General features: G+C 43.6%; 1 protein-coding gene across 5 annotated transcripts in view; it reads right to left on the reverse strand.

Moving 5' to 3' along the window:
* Positions 1–14,739, reverse strand: part of CENPC (centromere protein C) — a 274,172-nt gene that overhangs the window by 213,136 nt on the left and 46,297 nt on the right. For 4 of the 5 annotated variants that reach the window (XM_073542570.1, XM_073542556.1, XM_073542574.1 and 1 more), the window contains exons 5-6: positions 12,781–12,840; positions 8,840–8,897 (exon numbers count right to left, since the gene is read on the reverse strand). In XM_073542570.1, the coding sequence (XP_073398671.1) occupies positions 8,840–8,897; positions 12,781–12,840 (118 nt within the window). The remainder of the gene's footprint in view (positions 1–8,839; positions 8,898–12,780; positions 12,841–14,739) is intronic. The other variant, XM_073542563.1, reaches the window with a different exon arrangement.

Here is a 14,739-nt window from a genome sequence, read left to right on the forward strand (position 1 = left end):
AATGCTTATGAATTTCTCTGTAAAATAAAAAAAAAAATTTTAAAAAAGGGATTCACGTGTATTTCAATTCATTTATGTGCCCAAGTATCGGAAACAATTATTAGCCCCTGGCTAGAGAAAAGGACCTACAGCGAAACAATCCAGCCTTCCCAAAGGAGGTCAAGATCGTTCCCCGCACTCAGCAGAAAGGAGAACCGTGCAGAAACCGTTCCCTGTTATGAATGGGTCACCGAGGAGGATGGCAGGAACAGGCTAAGCCACCAGAAGACCAGTGAGGTTGGTAACTCAGCGGATTGCAGACCCCTGATCCTATCCGCACAACTAGCAGTAGCCGAGGAGCGTTCCTACGATGACCTAGACGCTTCGACACAGGTGGAGGACTAACTAAGCCTAAAGACAGAAAGATGAAATCTAAACTTCCCGGGAGCAGATTCCCAAAGGAATAGACAGCCCCCAAACATATATTGTCGGTGAGACAAGATGAGACACAAACACAGGCAGAGAAGAGACTGAGCAAACAGTGGGGCCCAAGCTGTCTAGACAGGACAGAAAAGATAATGTCTGCAATCACGCACAAAACCCTGAAAAAGTCCACCACTACTGATATACAAAAAACCTGAGATTACACGATCTCACCCCCGCTAGATCAGCACTCTGGTATAAACTGGCAGCAAAGCAAAAAGATACTAACATAACAGGGGACTGAACAAGCTGCAACATATGAAGCAGGGCCCAGTGCTGCCCCCCAGCAGGGAGCACGCTGAACCCTAGCAGCAAAACAGAAAGCAAAAAAAAAAGACAAAAAGATTAGATGCAGAGGATTAGCAAAAGAATCACTTAGCTGAACCATGCTGATCAGGCAGGGGACAAAAGAGCTCCAAAAGCACACTGAGGAAATCACTAGCAATCTCCAAGAGCAGCCAGCTCAATTATATGCTCCCAGCCAGTAATCCCAGGTTTCTAATTATCGTCGTCAGGTGGAGAACTTCCATCCACCTGGCCAGCTCCACTACTCTCAGCAACCACCAGAGTGAGCTTCGGCTCAGAACTCCGAGCAAGAGAACTCACAACAGTTGCCCCTAAGTGAACCAAGGCATGACCCCTTCGTCGCAGGAGAGGGTACGGGGAGGTAAACTCCAATGTTCTCGCCGCGATGTTCAGCAGGCACTGAGAAGCCACCTACCTGCAGGACCCGGAAGGCCCCTGCGGCCATCTTGGATCCGGGGTCCTGCAGGGACTAGGCCCTCGGAACAATGTGAGCACATCGCATTGTTCTGAGGGTCTCAGGGAAGCACGCAGGTAGCCCCCTCCCTGCGTGATGCTTCTCTATGCCCCCCGAACACTGCGATCACGTTTGATCATAGTGTGGAGGGGGTTAATATGCTGGGAGCGGTCCGTGACCGTTCCTTGCACATAGTGCCAGGTGTCAGCTGTGATAATTAGCTGACACCCGGCCACGATCACCTGCGCTCCCCCCATGAGCGCAGCTAATCGCGATGACGTACTATCCTGTCCATGGTCATATTGGCCCGGGTCACCTGGACGGGATAGTACATAATAAGTCAGCAACGGGTTAACAGTGGGGTACCACATCGGTCAGTATTGGGCCCTCTTCTTTTTAACATTAATGACCTTGTAGGGGGCATAGAGTAGAATTACAATATTTGCAGAGGATACTAAACTCTGCAGTTTAACCCCTTCACCCCCAAGGGTGGTTTGCACGTTCATGACCGGGCCAATTTTTACAATTCTGACCACTGTACCTTTATGAGGTCATAACTCTGGAACGCTTCCATTGATCCCGGTGATTCTGACACTGTTTTCTCGTGACATATTGTACTTCATGTTAGTGGTAAAATTTCATTCAAATAACTTGCGTTTATTTGTGAAAAAAATGGAAATTTGGCAAAAATTTTGAAAATTTCGCAATTTTCCAACTTTGAATTTTTATGCCCTTAAATCACAGAGATACGGCACACAAAAAACTAGATAAGTAACATTTCCCACATGTTTACTTTACATCAGCACAATTTTGGAACCAAAATTTTTTTTTGTTAGGAAGTTATAAGGGTTAAAAGTTGACCAGCGATTTCTCATTTTTACAACACCATTTTATTTTTAGGACCACATCACATTTGAAGCCACTTTGAGGGGTCTGTATGATAGAAACTACCCAAAAGTGACACCATTCTAAAAACTGAACCCCTTAAGGTGCTCAAAACCACATTCAAGAAGTTTATTAACCCATTAGGTGCGTCACAGGAATTTTTTTGAATATTTAAAAAGAAATGAACATCTAACTTTTTCACAAAAAAAATACTTCAGGTTCAATTTTTTTTATTTTACCAAGGGTAACAGGAGAAATTGGACTGCAAAAGTTATTGTGCAATTTGTCCTGAGTACGCTGATACCTGATTTGTGGGGGGGAACGACTGTTTCGGCGCATGGCAGAGCTCAGAATGGAAGGAGCGCCGTTTGACTTTTTCAATGCAAAATTGGCTGGAATTCAGATCGGACGCCATGTCACGTTTGGAGAGTCCCTGATGTACCTAAACAGTGGAAACCCCCTACAAGTGACCCCATTTTGGAAACTAGACCCCCCAAGGAACTTATCTAGATATGTGGTGAGAACTTTGAACCCACAAGGGCTTTACAGAAGTTTATAACGTACAGCGGTACAATTAAAAAATCATATTTTTTCCACAAAAATGATCTTTTCACCCCAATTTTTATTTTCCCAAGGGTAACAGGACCCTAAAAGTTATTGTGCAATTTGTCCTGAGTACGCTGATACCCCACATGTGGGGGTAAACCACTATTTGGGCGCATGGCAGAGCTCGGAAGGGAAGCAGTGCCATTTGACGTTTTTGGCTGGAATTGAGATCGGACACCATGTCGCGTTTGGAAAACCCCTGATGTACCAAAACAGTGGAAACCCCCCACAAATGACACCATTTTGGAAACTAGACCCCCTAAGGAACTTATCTAGATGTGTGGTGAGAACTTTGAACCCCCATGGGCTTCACAGATGATTATAACATAAAGCCATACAATTAAAAAATCATATTTTTTCCACAAAAATGATCTTTTCACCCTCAATTCTTATTTTTCCAAGGGTAACAGGACCCTAAAAGTTATTGTGCAATTTGTCCTGAGTACGCTGATACCCCACATGTGGGGGTAAACCACTATTTGGGCGCATGGCAGAGCTCGGAAGGGAAGCAGCGCCATTTGACGTTTTTGGCTGGAATTGAGATCGGACACCATGTCGCGTTTGGAAAACCCCTGATGTACCAAAACAGTGGAAATCCCCCACAAATGACACCATTTTGGAAACTAGACCCCCTAAGGAACTTATCTAGATGTGTGGTGAGAACTTTGACCCCCCCAGTGCTTCACAGAAGTTTATAATGCCCGGGCGTGAAAATAAATAATTCGTATTTTTTCCACAAACATGATCTTTTAGTCACCATTTTTTTATTTTCCCAAGGGTACCAGGAGAAATTGGACCCCAAAAGTTGTTGTCCAATTTGTCCTGAGTATGCTGATACCCCATATGTGGGTGAAAACTACTGTATGGGCACACGTCGGGGCTCGGAAGGGAAGTAGTGACGTTTTGGAATGAAGACTTTGATGGAATGGTCTGCGGGTGTCATGTTGCCTTTGGAGAGCCCCTAATGTACCTAAACAGTGGAAACCCCCCACAAATGACACCATTTTGTAAACTAGACCCCCCAAGGAACTTATCTAGATGTGTGGTGAGCACTTTGAACCCCCCAGTGCTTCACAGAAGTTTATAACGCCCGGGCGTGAAAATAAAAAAATCGTATTTTTTCCAGAAACATGATCAATTAGTCCCCAATTTTTTCATTTTCCCAAGGGTAACAGGAGAAATTGGACCCCAAAAGTTGTTGTCCAATTTGGCTTGAGTACGCTGACACCCCATATGTGGGAGAAAACTACTGTATGGACACACGTCGGGGCTCGGAAGGGAAGCAGTGACGTTTTGGAATGCAGACTTTGATGGAATGGTCTGCGGGTGTCATGTGCGTTTGGAGAGCCCCTGATGTACCTAAACTATTGAAACTCCCCACAAGTGACCCCATTTTGGACACTAGACCCCCCACGGAACTCATCTAGATGTGTGGTGAGCACTTTGAACCCCCAAGTGCTTCACAGAAGTTTATAACGCTCAGACGTGAAAATAAAAAAATCTTTTCCACAAAAATGATATTTTTGCCCCCAATTTTTTATTTTCCTAAGGGTAACAGGAGAAATTGGACCCCCAAAATTGTTTTGCAATTTGTCCTGAGTAGGCTGATACCCTACATGTGGGGGTAAAACACTGTTTAGGCGCATGGCAGAGCTTGGAAGGGAAGGAGCACCATTTGACTTTTTCAACTCAGAATTGGCTGGAATTGAGATCAGACGCCATGTTGCATTTGGAGAGCCCCTGATGTGCCCAAACAGTGGAAACCCCCAATTATAACTCCAACCCTAACCCCAACACACCCCTAACCCTAATCTGAGCCCTAACCCTAGCCCTAACCCTAGCCCTAGCCCTAACCCTAGCCCTAACCCTAACCCTAGCCCTAAGGCTGTGTGCACACGCTGCGGATTTTGCTGCGGTACCGCAGAGGTTTTGGCTGCAGCGGACCCCAGTACCATGATTCCCTATGGGAATCAAAAACCGCAGTGCAGACGGTGCGGAATTTTCCGCGCGGATTATCTGCGGTTTTCAGTCCGCAGAAAGAATTGACATGTCAATTCTTTCTGCGGATTCTCCTGCGGTTTGCCATCTCCTCTATTGAGGAGATGAAAAACCGCAGGACAAAACCGCAGAGCAATCCGCAGGTAAAACCGCAGGTCTTTTGACCTGCGGTTTCACCTGCGGATTTTACAAAATCCGCGCGGATGAATCCGCACCTAATCCGCAGCGTGTGCACACAGCCTTACCCTAACGGGAAAATGGAGATAAATACTTTTTTTTTAGTTTTATTATTTTTCCCTAACTAAGGGGGTGATAACGGGGGGTTTGACTTACTATTTATGGCGGTTTTTATGTTTGGCGCCTGTCACACGCTAAAAGACGCTTTTTATTGTAAAATAGTTTTTGCATCAGCACATTTTGAGAGCTATAATTTTTCCGTATTTTGACCCACTGAGTCATGTGAGGTCTTATTTTTTGCGGGACGAGTTGACGTTTTTATTGGTACCATTTTCGGGCACGTGACATTTTTTGATCGCTTTTTATTCCTATTTTTGGGACGCAGAATGAACAAAAACCAGCGTTTCATGAATTTCTTTTGGGGGGGGTGCGTTTACACCGTTCCGCGTACGGTAAAATTGTTAAAGCGGTTTTATTCTTCGGGTCAGTACGGTTACAGCGATACCTCATTTAGGTCGTTTTTTTATGTTTTTGTCGGTTTTATTCTGTGAGCTATAACTTTTTTATTTTTTCGCTGATGATGCTGTGTGGCGGCTCGTTTTTTGCGGGACAAGATGACGTTTTCAGCGGTACCATGGATATTTATATGCGTCTTTTTGATCGCGCGTTATTACACTTTTTGTTTGGCGGTATGATAATAAATCATTTTTTGCTTCGTTTTTTATTTTTATTTTTTAAGGGGTTCGCTAAAAGGGTTAACTAATGGGACAGTTTTATAGGGCGGGTCATTACGGACGCGGCGATACCTAATATGTGTACTTTTATTGTTTTTTTTTTTATTATTTCCAAAAAATGGATTTATTGAGGGAATTTTTTTTTTTTTTTTCTAATTTATTTGGCGATTTTTTTAAATTTATTTTTACATTTTTTTTTTCATTTTTTTTTTACTTTATTACATAGTCCCAGGTGGGACATCACTGTCCTGTGACAGATCGCTGATCTGTCACATCACAGATCACTGTGACAGATCAGCAATCTGTCACAGGCATTGAAGCAGACTTCCTCTTGCCTGCGCTTTGCAGGCACTGAGGAAGCCAGCTTCCTCAGGTCCCCGAAGGCCCCCGTCGCCATCTTGGATTCGGGGGCCTGGAGGATAGGAGCCCCCCACAGCAGCGCTGCACATTGCGCTGCCGTGGGGGGCTCAGGGAAGCACGGAGGGAGCCCCCTCCCTGCCGATGCTTCCCTTTAACTCCCGGTACACCGCGATCATGTTTGATCGCGGTGTGCAAGGGGTTAACGTGTCGGGGGCGGTCCGTGACCGCCCCTGACACATAGTGCCGGGTGTCAGCTGTGATAATCAGCTGACACCCGGCCGCGATCAGCGGCGCTCACCACGTGGGCGCCGCTGATCGCGGTAGACGTACTATCCCGTCCACGGTCATACGGGCCCGGGTACCGTGGACGGGATAGTACATCGGATGTCAGGAAGGGGTTAATCAACACAGGAGAGTATAGTTTAGTATTACAGAAGTATTTATCCAAGCTTGAGGCGTGAGTTGAGAAATGGCAAATTCAATTATACGTAGATAAATGTAGCGTTATGCACTTGGGTGAAGGAAATAAAATGTTTAATTATGTACTAAAATTGTAAAACACTGGGTAAAATGGTCTCTGAAAAAGACTTGGGTGTATGGGTGGACAGCAAACCTTCACTTTAGTGACCAGTGTTCGGCTGCTGCAGCAAGGCAAGTAAAATAATGGAATGCATTAAAAGAGGCATAGATGCTCATGACGAGAACATAGTTTTGCCTCTATATATAAGTCACTAGTAAGGCTATACTTAGAATACTGTGTACAACTTTGGTCTCAGTGTATAAGAAGGACATAGCTGAACTAGAACAGGTGCATAGAACAGCAAACTAGGTTATTAAGGGAATTCGTGGACTGCAATATCAAGAGGTTTATTTTTAATCTTGGGGTTACTCAGTTTGGAAAAATGTAAGTTTATAAGAGGTATTATTACATTGTACAAATATAAGAGGAGACAGTAGAGAGATATCAGATCTTTCTAATGCTCTTTTTACATTTAGACCTGCAACAGGGACAAGGGGGCAACCGCTATGTCTAGAGCAAAGAAGGTTTAAATCATAATCACAGATGCAGATTTACTGTAAGAGAGCAGTGAGACTATGGAACGCTCTACCACATGATGTTGTAATGGTTGATACACTACTTAAATTCAAGAAGGGTCTGAATGCCTTTCTTGATAAATATAATATTACAGGCTATGTGCACTAGATTCTGGAATGGAGCACTGATCCAGGCAAATAGTCCAATTGTCAAATGGAATCAGGAAGGAAATTTTCTCCTAATATGGAGCTATTGATGCATGCCCCATGTAGTTTTTACCTTCTTCTGAATCAACATTTTAGGCCACATGTTTGACTCGATGGACTTAAGTCTATATTCAACCTTAAAACTACCGAAAATACTCGAGTATAAGCCGAAACTTTCAGCACGTTATTTTTGTGCTGAAAATGCCCCCATCGGCTTATACTTGAGTGAGGGTCCAGAAGGTGGAGGAGGAGCGGCGGAGTAGTGGGTCACAGGAGGCGGCTGCTGTGGCAAAAGCCTGTGCCCGCTACTAAAAAGAAATTAATATTCATTTCTCTGTAAAAGCGCGCAGTGTCAGTGGCAGCCGCTGACTTCCTGCAGCAGCCGGACGGTCACGTGTGGCCACTACTTAAGAGAAATGAATATTCACTTCTCTCCACTCCCATGGGAACAAGGCTGTGGCTGACACTGTGCACGCTACTAAATAGCAATGAATACTCACTGCCCTCCACGCACATAGTCCTGGCGTGGAGAGCAGTGAGTATTCCGGCAGCTGTGCTCTGCTTGTAAGCAGCGCATGACGTCCCTGCCATACGCTGCTTACAAGCATAAAGCAGCTGCTGGCACCGGAACAAGACGCTGCAAGGGAGAACAGGAAGGCAAGTTTAATGGTTTATGCTTTTTATGTTTTTTGATGGGGCCATGCAGACCAGGATGGGGGATGAGGGGGCCATGCAAACCAGGATAGGGATGAGGGAACCATGCATACCCAGCTTATACTCGAGTCAATAAGTTTTCCCAGTTTTTTTGTGGTAAAATTAGGTGCCTCGGCTTATACTCGGGTAGGCTAATACTCTAGTATATACGGCAAGTTATTACAGCACAAAACAAGTGAGAGTAAGACTATGTTCACATTACATCTTAGGCTGGAGTCACACACAACCATTAAAAAATCGGTCCCATTTTAACGGTACGAAATCGCACAAAGAATTCTTGGCCAGATATCCGTCTGTCATCCCATTTTCCGGCAAGGAACCAATTTTAATCGCATCTAAGCATCAAATTGACATCCAATGCCAATGCCTGATGCCCTATCCTGTAGACCTGGAGAAGTTGTGCGATTTAATCGCAAGTCACACGTTTGGTGCCTTTTCCATGCGTTTTTTTATCGCATCCATAGACTCGCATTGGGGAATCCGATTCGAAAATCGGTGACAATCGCAGCATGCTGCGATTGTCTCGGTCCGAGGATCGGATGCGATAAAAAAAAAAAAATCGCATGATGTGAGCTGCCCCATAGAATAACATGGGTTCGAATGCAATGCGATTTTTTATCGCATTGCATTCGACCGTTTTAATCGCTAGTGTGACTCCGGCCTTAGCCACACAACAGCGTTCCCATCTGCACTTTGTCTTCCTCAGAAAAGCTGACATTGCAACTCCATTTGCTTCATTGAAGTCATTGGCTTAGTCAGTGATTCCATCCAAATACGTTTTACAGGGCTTTAGAGGAAGACACGACAGACACTGCCAAGGTGGCAAAAATGCAATAAAAACAGAGCTTTAACGGTAGGTAAAACAGTAGCATTAAAAAGTAACACTGAACTATGTAGGTACCTTTCAATTGTCCAGGTGGGTCATTTATACGAGATGTGGAAGCAACTTGGACTTCTTCCTATGCAGGGAATTAAAAGAAAAAAAAAAAAAAAAAAAAACGGTTTGAAATCCACAAATGCACAGAGACTCTCCCTATATAAATTGCAATGCAACATGAGCTGGATCTCTCTACTCACACACTGCCGCTGTATTTCGCTTTAAAAAAAAACTTTTCAAATGTTAGCTTCCGACACTCATAATGCGTTTATTGCAAATGTTATGGAGGCTTAAAAAGAAAAAAAAATCTGGCATTTCAATTTTTTTTCATTATGTCGTTTAATGATCAGATTAATTTCTTTTATATTTTGATAGATCAGACTTCTACAGAGATAAGTAGTAATTTAATTTGTTTTGTTTCATTTTTATTTGGGCAAAAGGGGAGAGATTTTAACGTGCTTTTTTCTCACATTTTTACAAACTTTTCACTTTTTACTGTATTTGCAAGGGGACTTGAAGCTGCTATAGTTTAATCACTCGTACTATACAAAGCAGTCCATTAGCACTGCTATGCATAGCTAAAATCACAAATCTCCTATGAACGCCAGATTCAGGCCGCTTTCACAACAGGATGTCAGGTTCGGGGGTCTTTGGCGACCTGCATTCACATCATGAATGATGCGCCCCCCTACCGGCGCAAGTTAAACACCACTGTCAGGGATTAACAACAGGATATAAGGGGTACTCCGGGGAGCTAAACATTTTTTTGTACTGTCCCTGTCCTCAAACTATAAAGATGAGATGGGCAGTGCAATTTTATGATCTTTATAACTCTTGTAATATTGTGACAGGATCTGCTCCTCTCTCCCGTCGGGGTCACTACATCCTACATTAGTGTGTTGCTCCCCCTGTAAGGAACAACCAGTCCGAGACAAGGGGGTGTGGCCACCTCCGCTGTTTTCTGCAGAGAAACAGCAAATATCAGGAGACTGGCTGATAACAGCGAAGAGCTGCATACTGATGTAATGTCCCAGACGGAGGGGGTGAGCAGTTGCTGTCACAACAACCCCCTCATAATGTCTCACTGTCTGCAGTCCGAGGTGAGAGGGCGTGATCTGCTCTAGTGATGGGCAGTCCAGCTCTTTTTGGTGATCTGGCTCACTCGGCTCCGCTCACCAAAAAGAGCCGGCTCTTTTTGGCTCAAAAAACGGCTCTTCTTGCAAAAAGTGCTACTTTCCCCACTTTTATCACTCCAGTCTCTTAACTATAAAGACAGGGCCTCATTATACAGCTGTACAGGTGTCTAGAGAAGGCTTTTTAGCCATTTCTCAGAGTGTAAGCTCCTGGGATCAGGCCCTCACTCCTGTCCGTATTGCTGATGTGTTATTTTCTAATATCTGATATTTGTACAAGTGGTTTCTATATTAGGCAGTGCTGTGACATCTGCCAGCACTGATCATTATAAGGGAATGAGTTGCGGATTTGCTGCGGATCCACAAGTGATTTACAGTACTATGTTATTCTATGGGGAAAAAATTGTTGTGCACATGCTGCGGAAAAATCCACGCGGAAACACAGCGTTTATTTTTCCGCAGCATGTCAATTCTTTGTGCGGATTCCGCAGCGTTTTTACACCCATTCCATTATAGGAATCCGCAGGTGTAAAAACGCAGGCCAAATCCGCAGGTAAAACACATGGATTTTGACCTGCGGATTCTGCAAAGAGATGCAGATTCCGCACAGAAAATTCCACACAGCAATCCGCAACGTGTGCACATATCCTTATAAATAAATCCTTGGAGACATGTTCCAGGTTCTTACACAGTAACTCTGATATCTGCACTACACACACACACATACAGATCACAGTATGGAAAAAAAGCAGATTAAATAGTAAAATTAGTTCATTTCAACTTGAAACAAAATTGTCTAAATGCTCCCAACGTTTCCTCCTACAATTCCCAACAAGTCAAACAGAATATGCGCATATGCAATGAGCGGCACCACGTGACCAATGAAAGCAGGAAAAACAGCGCCGAGAAGATGGAATAAGCATGGGGGGCTGCAAGAGACATGCTAGGAGAGGTGAGTATAGCGGAGGGAGCCATATTCACCTGTCCCCCTGCTGTCTTGCTTCCTCTGGCAGTGATGTTCAGGTCAGAGGGCGCCATGACGCAGTTAGCAGGCGCCCTCTGCCTGAACAGTCACTGTGCAGAGCCGGCAACGCTGAGGAGCAGCAGCTGCAGCAGCAGGGATGAGGTGAGTATATTTTTTATTTTTTCTTTAATTGAGGCAGCGGCAGCAGCAGCATTATAAGGGGCCACTAATAACTGTGCATCATTGTAAGGGGCCGCTCACTGTGCAGCATTATAAGGGGCCATTAATAACTGTGCATCACTGTAAGGGGTCGCTCACTGTGCAGCATTATAAGGGGCCACTAATAACTGTGCATCATTGTAAGGGGTCGCTCACTGTGCAGCATTATAAGGGGCCACTAATAACTGTGCATCATTGTAAGGGGCCGCTCACTGTGCAGCATTATAAGGGGCCACTAATAACTGTGCATCATTGTAAGGGGCCGCTCACTGTGCAGCATTATAAGGGGCCATTAATAACTGTGCATCATTGTAAGGGGTCGCTCACTGTGCAGCATTATAAGGGGCCACTAATAACTGTGCATCATTGTAAGGGGCCGCTCACTGTGCAGCATTATTAGGGGCCACTAATAACTGTGCATCATTGTAAGGGGCTGCTCACTGTGCAGCATTATAAGGGGCCACTAATAACTGTGCATCATTGTAAGGGGCTGCTCACTGTGCAGCATTATAAGGGGCCACTAATAACTGTGCATCATTGTAAGGGGCCGCTCACTGTGCAGCATTATAAGGGGCCACTAATAACTGTGCATCATTGTAAGGGGCCGCTCACTGTGCAGCATTATAAGGGGCCACTAATAACTGTGCATCATTGTAAGGGGCCGCTCACTGTGCAGCATTATAAGGGCAGTAGCTTCGGCATTTTCCACCCTAGGCTTATACACGAGTCAATACGTTTTCCCATTTTTTGTGACAAAATTAAGGGGGGGGGGGTCGGCTTATACACGAGTATATACGGTAAATGTTAATTTTTTCCTTCCGCATTGCTTCAGTTGCTGTGAAGCACATAAAGGGTTAATAAACTTCTTGAATGTGGTTTTGAGCACCTTGAGGGGTCAATTTTTGGGGTATTTTCTGTCATATTGACCTCTCAAAGTGACTTCAAATGTGATGTGGTCCCTAAAAAAAAAAATGTAAATTTTGTTGTAAAAATGAAAAAAAAAAAAAATTGCAGGTCAACGTTTAACCCTTATAACTCCCTAAAGAAAAAAAAAAAATTTGGTTCCAAAATTGTGCTGATGTAAAGTAGACATGTGGGAAATGTTATTTATTAAGTGTTTTGTGTGCCATATCTCTCTGATTTAAGGGCAAAAAATTAAACGTTTGAAAATTGCAAAATTTTAAAAATTTTCGCCTTATTTCTGGTTTTTTCATAAACGCAAGTCATATCGAAGAAATTTTAAAACTAACATGAAGTAAAATATGTCACGGAAAAACAGTCTCAGAATCAGTGGGATCCGTTGAAGCGTTCCAGAGTTATAAGCTCATAAAGGGACAGTGGTCAGAATTGTAAAAATTGGCAGGAAAAAATTTTTTAGGGTTTTTTCTAGATGGTTCTCATTAATTTATTTGACCCCATTTTGCCTTATCAAAAAAAATAAAGTTTTCCTACAAGAGTGTAATTACAGCAGGAGAGGCTGTAATTGCATATTAAATAACGCTAAAAAAAAAAGACTCACCACCCACTATATACACAACAGCTTTAATTCACAAATAATTAAAAAGGGGCTTCTAAATGAAAGAGCAGAGGAGACACACGAGAGAGCAATAGGGATACTAGCCCTACTTACGACCTAGTGGTTACCCTACCTTGCCATGATATGGAACCCCCACGCGATGTCGGCTTGCCCTCACTGACCCCAACAGATCCTGCAAAAATAAAGAAAGCACCACTGTGAAAGAAAAACACTTATATGTGTCTGTAAAGAGCCATAATGATGGAGACACTAAATTGATGTAAATCTTATCTAGTAAGTTACTCAGTTCAAAAATATTTTGAATAGTGGGGATCAGGGGTATTGGTTGTTAAGAAACAGCAAGCCGTAATTTGGTCTGGTTTGTCAAATAGACGTATCACATACAAGGACACCTGGGATACTGACCCTATTTTTTGGCATAGCAGTATTCCTACCTTGCCACAGAGGTTGGGGGTTGCTGCGATCAGCACCAGCAGGAGACCATGATGAGAGTAGTGTCTGCTCCCACACTGTCCAACTGTAAAACTAAGAATAAAATTAAAAAAAAAAAATCCATGTACTCACCTGTCCTAATCGTCCAACCTGTTTGCTTTTGACCGCTCATGCAGAGGAGCCGGGGAGAATGACGCCTGCAGCAAGCGGGTCCCGGACCTCAGTGAGTGACAGGACACAGCTCGCTAAGCGCAGAAGAAGTCCGGGGCCCGCTCCCTGGAGGAGTCATTCTCACATGGATTACAGTGGGGGACATTTAGGACAGGGGAGTATAAGGATTTTTTTTTTTATTTTATCCTTATTTTTACAGGTGGAGACATTGGGAGCAAACTATTACTCTCATCATTATCCCCTGGTGGTGCTGGGAACCATGATGAGGGCAGCGTTCAGCACTCGGAGCTTGGGAGCAGAGCAAACTGTACACTGATTCCCAGGCTCTGATAAGTGTTGCACGGATGGCATCTGTGTGGGGTACGTGTCATACGGGCTCATTGACTTGAATGGGTCCGTGTGATCCGTGCTGTCGTCCACGACACACGGTCCTTGGAAACACACATGTGCGCAGACACATTCATTTCAATGGGTCTGTGTGTGTCAGAGACATCGGTACGTGTGAAAAGTGTCACGACACGTACCGGAGATACTGACGTGTGAAAGAGCCCTAATAAAGAAGTGCAATTATTTTTTTTTATTTAAATATAAACGTGTCCACAAAAGTACAATCTTTTTAAATCTAAAATTAACATGATCTGTAAAAACGATACAAGAAAAAAAAGGTAGTTAGTGCCAAAATTGTGGGGTTTTGGTCACAGTGCCGCAAAAAATGCATTAAGAAGTAATCAAAGCATCATATGTACCCCAACATGTAATAAATATAAGTTCCAGATGTTTTGGAAGATTGCAACTCAAGTAATTTTTTTGTTATGAGTTTTCTCAATTTTTTCACCCCAATAAAATAAAAAAACACAAGCCGACACAACATCTTTTAAGATCCCACTGACAAAGTCAAAGTTACAGCTCTTAAAATAAGGGGAGGAGAAAAATGAAAGGGCAGAAATAAAAAAAAAAAAAAAAAAAAAAGGTTACATTCCATGATTGCACACTTAAGGGGTTAAAAGCTCGGCCATGTCAGTTAGAGGCCTGTGTGTGAGTCAGTGTTGCTGACTTCTTATACTATTATTTTATATACTAGCTATAAACCCGTGGTGAGCATTTTTATTGGTATACTAGCTGAAGAGCCCGGCGCTGCCCGGGCATAGTACCTAACTGTGGTTAGTTATAACAAATTATAATTATCCTCCATCCCATAGTCCCGTGCCCATATACCCATCATACATATCCACGATCCCATAGGCCCGTGCTCATATACCCATCATATATATTCTCCATCCCATAGTCCCATGCCTATATACCCATCATACATATTCGCCATCTCATAGTCGAGTGCCCATATACCCATCATACATATCCTCCATACCATAGTCGAATGCCCATATACCCATCATACATATCCACCATCCCATAGGCGCGTGCCCATATACCCGTCATACATATCCTCCATCCCACGGTCCAGTGCCCA

Source organism: Dendrobates tinctorius, unplaced genomic scaffold, assembly GCF_039654945.1.
Source record: "Dendrobates tinctorius isolate UK_male_01 unplaced genomic scaffold, ASM3965494v1 ptg000011l, whole genome shotgun sequence".
NCBI lineage: Eukaryota > Metazoa > Chordata > Amphibia > Anura > Dendrobatidae > Dendrobates > Dendrobates tinctorius.